The sequence below is a fragment of the Phytophthora infestans genome, genomic scaffold, assembly GCF_000142945.1.
Source record: "Phytophthora infestans T30-4 supercont1.3 genomic scaffold, whole genome shotgun sequence".
In the NCBI taxonomy this organism is placed as follows: Eukaryota; Oomycota; class Peronosporomycetes; order Peronosporales; family Peronosporaceae; genus Phytophthora; species Phytophthora infestans.
In genome coordinates, this window is record NW_003303756.1 from 681,604 (window position 1) to 689,393 (window position 7,790).

The window sequence follows — 7,790 nt, forward strand, 5'->3', positions numbered from 1 at the left end:
TCGGTCCATCTTGGCTCAAACGTTGAGCGCACAGAGGATTCAGGTAGCTCAATCTACCCGCGATGGTGTTGGATTGACTACTAGTGCTACCAAGTGTGACGGGGTCACACAGCACCTTGCACAGAGGAAGTGCTAAAGGGTATTAACTACCCGAGTGAACGTTAGTCCACGTGTTCCCCGCCTCAAAGTGAACGGTTTGCTACTAAGAAGAGTAGATTTAAGACTGATGTATTTATAAGTAAGGTTAGCTTGGCTTCTATACAAACTAGAGGTTACCTATAGTGGAACTAAGTAGTCATGCTCTGCTGGCTCCGAGAGCACCTGGTACCGTGTACCAGGCGTCCACAAGAGTGACGGGTCACTCTTTATGTAACCTGGGGCACACTGGATTGTACCCCGTTACCGTATTGACCTATCAGCTCATCGATGGCGTGCTCTAATGGATAGGTATTATTCAGTCACCAGTATATTTTGCGATTAAACTGTGTCACCAATTAGCTCGTTAAGCTTACTGTCTGACTAAGTCTCCTCAAAATCCTACTGCGAGTTCGCTGGCGAGAGCGACAGCCTCGTTCTGACTTTTTGGTCGGCAGCCAAGCGTGTGTCACGGCGACAACGATAGCGTCGCTGGATGCACGTCTTGGGCGCTCTCGCTCTGCCATCGAGGCGTATCGGCCCATCCCGGACCGGTAGAACTGGCCATCGCCAGCCCGGAGTGGGTTGATGTCAGTATGGAAGTTTGTTAACGCAACGCACGTTCGATCAAACGAGTCGAACGACGCCTCGCTTCACTTGAACGTGCTGTGCATGATTTTCCACAGGAGGCACACGCGTCCGAAAACGTTCTCCACTAGCACTCTATCCGACGAGACCCGAGCATTGCGAGCGAGCTCATCCGACGTCAGCTCGCCGTTGCGAGGCTTTTTGCTTCTGCCACGTACTGTAGTGCTTGAGAACGCAGATCAGCGTCATGAAAGCATCTTCGGGGTGGTGACGGATTTGCGTCCGCACCCGGAACCCCAGCGGCTCTTGAGCTCCGGCTCGACGTGATCCCACAGCAGATAAAACTCCGTAAGAGTGAAGTTGGTCAGCGTGACCACAGCGTCTGACCCACCGCTCTCGAAATTACGATCTAAGAGCGGTGAGTAAGACTCGGTGCACGTGTCGTTGTCGTCGTCGTCGTCGCTGCCTCACACTTCGTTCTGGGCGACATCGTCGTGGACTTAGGCGTTGTCCTCGACGAGACGCCGCAAAAGCTCTGCAGCAGGCGTAGGGGTGGCACTTCGAATCATTTGTAGTAGGTTTCCGAATGAGACTTCGTAAACTTGCCCAACGCCTCCGTCAGAGCGCTGTCTACCAACCAACAGATTGATGGTGACCATTTAATCTAGCAAAGTAGCTGCTGACAATTTACTGTGTTTCAGCTAGTTATACCGAATCTTAAACTATTTGGAAAGTGCTCCATTCAGGGCAGGGGTAACTGGTCATTTTGTGGATAGTACGCTAAATGCACAGTTATATTTTTGTGCTGTCCAGAATTATTTTATTTGCCACAGTAACTCATCAATCCTCAGCACTTAATCCAATTACGTACAGCTATAAATGTCGTTATCTACCCATTAAAGTATGCAGTTGTTGCCATAGTTACTGGAGACTCGCAAATTTGTTTCACTCCACCGTCACGTGTCCTCGCCTCCCCACGCCCCACTCGTTACGATGTCTTCAAGAATTGCCTGAAGAATGATTGCTCCTGTCATGCCAACCAGTGATGCCGAGCTGTTGCTTGAGTCTCTCAAGGCCTACCAGGTGACCAAGAGTCACTTGGTTTCGAGCGGCGTTTGTAGTTATGCTGCGCCGCACGCAATGCAAATTCGGCTCCTCGCCTGCGACTGTAAGGCGTGCGAGCGCGTAGTGCTATACGCTCCTTGTCCATGGAGAGGCAGAACGCTGAGCTGCCAGCACCTCAAACCCATCAGCGTGGAAGAAACGGGGGCTTGTGTCACTCCAGCCCGTCACCCCAGCCCCCGCGGCTTACTGTGGCCATGAAAGAGGTGGCGCGGGAATGGGCGGCGCAAGGCCTAAAGCCGTCTCGAATCCGCACCGGCATTTTGCGCCGCTTCAACCTGGACGAGACGTCTCTCCCTTCCCTTTCAAAGGTGCAGTGCTTCGCTCACAACTACGCGGCCAATCACCTACGAAACAACGACGTTCTGTTGGCGCTAAGAGCTTAAATCCTCGAATTCGCTTTTACAGGAGGAGAGCAAGAGAATGATACGTTTGGTTTGGCCGGACAGAACGATGGTGCTGACCGTCCAGTTATCGGAAACGCCTGTGACGCATAACCTTCCATTATCGGCGTTACCACAAAGAAGCTATTGCAGCGGGCTGACCGAGACCCGACTTCGCTTGTCTTCCACCTCGACACAACCTTCAAGTTGCGTCAAGCTGCGTACCATGTGCTTGTGGTTGGAATACCCGACAAAATGCGTGTTTTGCACGTGGTTGCCATAGCTGTGATGCCACAACAGCAGCCTTCGCTCGCTGCTGCACTCTCTGCGATACGTATGGTGTACATGCAAGTGATGGGAAAACCGCTTGCAGTGTGTTACGTGATGGCAGACGCCGACAAGGCTCAACAAAAGTCGGTTGACAAGGTTTTTGGAGTTGACTGCAACATCGTGCACTTAATGGGATTATTTCACGTTGCAAAGCAGGTGTACGAGAAGGCTAGAGGACTCGATGCAAATGTATTTGCTATGATTCATCGTGGTGTGCATGGTCTCCACTTTACGGTGAATTCAAGCGAGTATGAAAAGAAGATGAGCAGTGTGTTGCTGGAATGAGCGGCATGGTCCAAGCTGGCGTCGTTCACCTCCTACTTTCAAAAGACTTGGTTGACGGGGAAGTTCTGGTGGTGGCAAATGTTTCATACACTCTCGGGGTTTGCCATCACAAACGGCCCCGTCGATCAGTACAATGCCGCAATCAAGTGGGATGTCACTGTCCACCATAAACTGAAAATGGGTTTACCGCTTGATCGTTTGCTTGAGTGGTGTCGGCTCGAAAGTGTACGAGTGTAATCTTTCACTACAGTAACCGTAACTGACGCACGTCTTTAGCGCCGTGCACGTGAAATGGAGCGGAAAGGGCTCCTCAGCGAATGTGCACACAACAGACTCAGCGTAGTCTTTATGCTAGGCGAAAAATCCCAAGAATCCCTCATTCCAGATCTCGTTTGGGTCCGATCCGTACCAGCACGTCGGCCCTGTGACGATGATGCGCGTCGGAAGCACGAGGGCCTCCCAGTCTCCGCACTGGATACAGCCAGAATGGAAGTCGAGTGGATACAGCCAGAATGGAAGTCGAGGGAATGCCAAAGATGGGGTGGTCTGTCAACGTCCGCCATCTATCATGCTCGGGCCGGTTTTTCCTGAAGTTTTCGGCCTGCATCCATCTTCTGTTTGCTTTGAACCTTCGCGGTCACATTGATCTCTTTGGTGAGAGCGGCTCGTTTACCGCGGTGCAATCAAGAAGTGACGCTGCAAAGACCCATGGCGCCTCGCATCAAAGGACATGCGCTTGAGAATAACTAGTACGCGCTGCACAGCATTAAAAGTGATAACAAACGTTAGTATATTCTACACGCTTAGTGCCTTCGATTTAAAAATTCAGTCGTTTACCGAGTATGCTGTCACCAAGCGACGACAATGCATTCGATCACTGCCGCCGTTGCCGCACTAAGCAGCATCAGGCACTATGAAGAGACTGTGGCTCAGCTCCGCGGCCCGACAAGACAGGTACAATGACACCCTTTTCTTTTATGAGAATAATGGCCACTGACCTGCGTAACACAGCAAATGTCAGCTGCCTCACCTCGGACTCACACGGCCACCCTCCAACGCGGCTGTGCTGAGGTCGCACGTTGCTTCCATCATACTACAGTTGCTCCTGTCGATTTTGGCTAGAACAGCTTGCCAGCAGCCCTTTCTGGTCTGAATCATCAACGCGTCGTCGGTTGAGAGAGATGGCGCGAGCGTGGAGCACCGAGACACAGACTCAAGGTAGCTATCGCCTCTATAACTGTCTTAGTTCTCGTCATAATACGCCAAAAATGTGACTAAATTTTCGGTCTGGAAGAGCTGATATGATAGAATTCCAAGCATTGTCGTATTCCTAGCAAGCGAAATACCCCTTTAAGAGTTTCGAGCACGTCATTATCGTAGCGATGCTGTCTCAACCATTTCGGAAGCGCCTTCATTACGTCAAAGCGGCATAATAGCACTCGTGCGTCAGGGAATGCACTTTGTAAAGCACCTATCTCAGTAAGCTCCTTATCGACCTAAACCTAAGCCGAACTATTCAAGCTATTAGATAAATTTATGACATGCGTTCTTACAGCCGCTTCTTATCACAATAATAGCGATTTTGTTCCATGCTGGGCTCGTCTCTTTTAACGCGAAAGCAACATCCCTGAAATTCTCCGCCATTTCGCGGTTAATAAATTAGTGAAAAACAAACGAACCTTTACCAAAAGTGTCGTGCGCGATATGGATAAATAACTTGAACTTCAAATTGTTTATTTTTTAAAAAATAGGTTTGCCAACCAATACATGGACATATTCGGAAATACTGTGACAGAGGTGTAGTAACGCTCTTACCGTAAGTTGAATCCACCATTAAAAATTCGGGGAATGCATCTAGCATTTGTCGCATTTTGTTGATCTGCAGTGTAAACCTTCGCAACATGGGACGATTTGACCGTCTTTTTCGACAAGTACATTGAAGAAACGTATCGGCCACTTCGGTACAGTGCTGCTGATGTGGCCCATGTCTAAATTGCCTCTTAAGAAACTGTTTTTTTTTCTGCACCAGAATTCGAGCGGCAGTTTCTATTGCTGTAATTAATGAGAAGAATACTACACGCTGTAGAAACGGAAACCCTCGGTTGTATCCAGATACGTGCGACCCTACAAGTAGCAGTGATGCAAAAGAAAAAAAAGCCAATCTACATTCGCACCTGTGCACCCATTCAGGAAATCCTTGCTTCCGAGGTATGTATATCATTAAGACATATAATATATTGACACTCTCGTTTATATGCAGGAAAGAAAAAAACAAGAAAAATCGTATCGTGGAATACAATAGCTCAAGTCTGTGTTATGATGGTCCCTTCTAGTGATGACTCAAAGCATTTTCAAGTCGTCCGTACGTCTCGTAATGTATGTCACAACCACTAAACCAATTGTCAGGCTTACAGGGCTTATGCTGAAATTCGCAAAATTGTGGACCCGGCGCTACTTGGAATTGCGCGAGACATGTATGACGGGGGATCAACGGTGCGGAAAGTTTTGCAGGATCTACGAAAACGTTCAGGTTTATTTTGTTGTCTTCGTTTCATTGCCTCAACTACGATTCTGACTCTTAAACGGTATTTTAATCCCCTTTGTATTGAAAAGAAATGCTCTCGAAATATATTCACAACATTGTACAGGGTGTTAAGCTTAAAGAAAGAGTGTGTACACTGGTCAACCGTGTCAAGCGAGTGCTTCGCGAGTTTGCAGCGGCTAAAGGGAACGTATCCCGTATGTATCTCGTCAGCAACGACTTTGCTCGATGTATTAGCAGCCGGTGGGACACACTTAATAGTGAGGTTATCTGGGCCCGTAAGCCGGCTGACCGTTTTCACCGTCAGCGCTATCGTCTTGAAGGTGCGTATTGGCTACTAAAGGGTGTTCACCAGTCGGAGATGATCTTGAGTTGCCGTCCTCGTCTTCGGTTATTCTTCCGTACAAGGACCCTGGACTGTGAGGAATGGCGCTCGACACAAATAGCATGTAAAAGGTCGTAATCTGTAAAAACAAATTACCTTGCCCTACCAGTACCGTCCCGTGGCATTAACGCCACAGTTCAAATCATAGTCAGGTAAATCATCTGGGTTTTGACCAGTGACAGCTTCGGAGTTGTTCTGAGCACTTGGCAGTGAGTAATTACGAAAAACTCACATACATTTCGTAACTTCCACTCAATATCGTGACTTCAGCCCTTAAACAAACACTGCGGCCAATGCTGACAGCTTTGCTGTCATCAGACGACGAAGCTCGCTCATAGTGTGTACACATCATGTTAGTGTGAAATCCACAAAACCAAAATCACGGCCTCTGAGGCCCCAACCATTGGGCGCCTGCCAATTATCACTTAAACGACCGACTTATCTGCAGCAGATAAGTCAGAGTTTAAAAAGATATATGACGGCTTACTTCTCGAAACCTCTACCACAAATGTATTTTGACTGCTTGTTTTGTCCGGTTCTTACTGTCCTACATCAAAAGCTACAATAAAAAATAACACTTTGTAAAACTGTACCCGACACTTTGTGCCGGACACTACGCGAAATTGCACCCTTCGAATTTTGCTCACTTTCAAATTGGCCCGTGTCGAGCGCAAGTGAACACCACGATGGCGAGCGAGGCCACAGACGACGTAGACCTGACGCTGGTTCTCTGTGCAGAGGTTCTGAAGCAAGAAGAGGAGTTGAACGACGTGCGACGTGTAGTATTTGACGTGCTGATGGCGGATGCGTGGAGAATCGCCATGAGGAGCCGGCACTACCTCACGACAAAGTGCCTTGACGCGCCGAGCGAATCGGCTTGGATGATCCTGTACAAGTATGGCAACAACGTGAACTTCCTCAATGCTACCAGTTTAACCAGGTGAGACCCTATCTAGTGTTGTTAAAACTGCACACGTTAACTAATCGCTACATGTCTGTAGACCTGCGTTCAACCAGCTCCTGCGGAGGTTCAGCAGATTTTACTTCATTCCACGCCACACTACACGTGGCCGCCCACCCAAGCTACGACACCATCACCAATTGCTGGGTCTTTTACTTTCCTTCTACGTGGGTTCTATGGAGCAGACAACGCTGTGCTTGGTATTTGGTGTCCCCCCAAGCACACTGTCACGGACACTACGTCGCGCAGAGGAATCATTGGCTTCTGCACTTAAAGGATATGCACCAGCAAGGATCTCTTGGCCTTCTCCATCTAGTCAAGCCGAAATGGCTAAGCTGGTTGAAGCTCGGGAGCCCCTCCTGCAGCACACCTTCGGATTTATCGACGGAAAGAACCTGAGAGTACGTGTATGGAATTTCAAACGATTTTTATTTTACTTAACGTTTTCTGCTGTGTTGCAGGTCCAGCAGCCGTCAGGCCGAGCGGTCTTCAGCATCGAGTGTAGTCTCTCCGACGCAGTGGTAGCACACAGCTTGGCGCCACTGGACTCCGCACGCCGTTTCGAATGCGCCCTCGAGTAAGGCGCGACAGCTTCTCGACGTATACCCCGTCCACTCCGCTTGGCCTTCAGTGACTTGTTCGCGCTTGGGCGGAGAGGCGACCGTGGTGCCGTCTCCAAGAGCACCGGAGACGATGTTGTCAGGCTACGAGGTGCGAATCGCACCGGAGAAGTCGGTGGCTCCGTCGACGTCTCACTTGGAGGGCTTTTCCTGGGATTTCTTGGCTCTGGAGGGCTCCTCAATGATGTCACAGTCCCGGTGTAGCTGCATGAGAAGCTTGAGTCCTCGTAGGGGATCGACGTAGTGTTGGGCGGCGTGTTCTCATCGCTGGAGACGTCATCAATCCACAGACGTCTCTTGTGGACGGCCGAGTACAGCGGGTTTACCATGCGTCTGAACAAAACAGTTTCAATTAATTACAAACGAGCACTAGAGTTGAAACATACACAACGAACCTCGAAGCTGTCGCTGTCTTCGCCCTTCGGACGAAAAATTCAAG

The 7,790-nt window shown here is 49.3% G+C and overlaps 2 protein-coding genes across 2 annotated transcripts; one reads left to right on the forward strand and one right to left on the reverse strand.

Moving 5' to 3' along the window:
• Positions 1-2,612: 2,612 nt before the first annotated feature.
• Positions 2,613-3,662, forward strand: PITG_02179 (uncharacterized protein; the record flags this gene model as incomplete). Its single annotated transcript, XM_002907094.1, has 2 exons — positions 2,613-2,806; positions 3,120-3,662. 2 exons carry the CDS (start codon positions 2,613-2,615, stop codon positions 3,184-3,186), a joined length of 261 nt encoding a protein of 86 aa, XP_002907140.1.
• A 3,502-nt stretch (positions 3,663-7,164) lies between these two features.
• PITG_02181 (uncharacterized protein) lies at positions 7,165-7,769 on the reverse strand (the record flags this gene model as incomplete). Its single annotated transcript, XM_002907095.1, has 2 exons — positions 7,165-7,684; positions 7,747-7,769. The coding sequence occupies one exon, from the start codon at positions 7,678-7,680 to the stop codon at positions 7,165-7,167; it is 516 nt and encodes a 171-aa protein (XP_002907141.1).
• Positions 7,770-7,790: the final 21 nt, after the last annotated feature.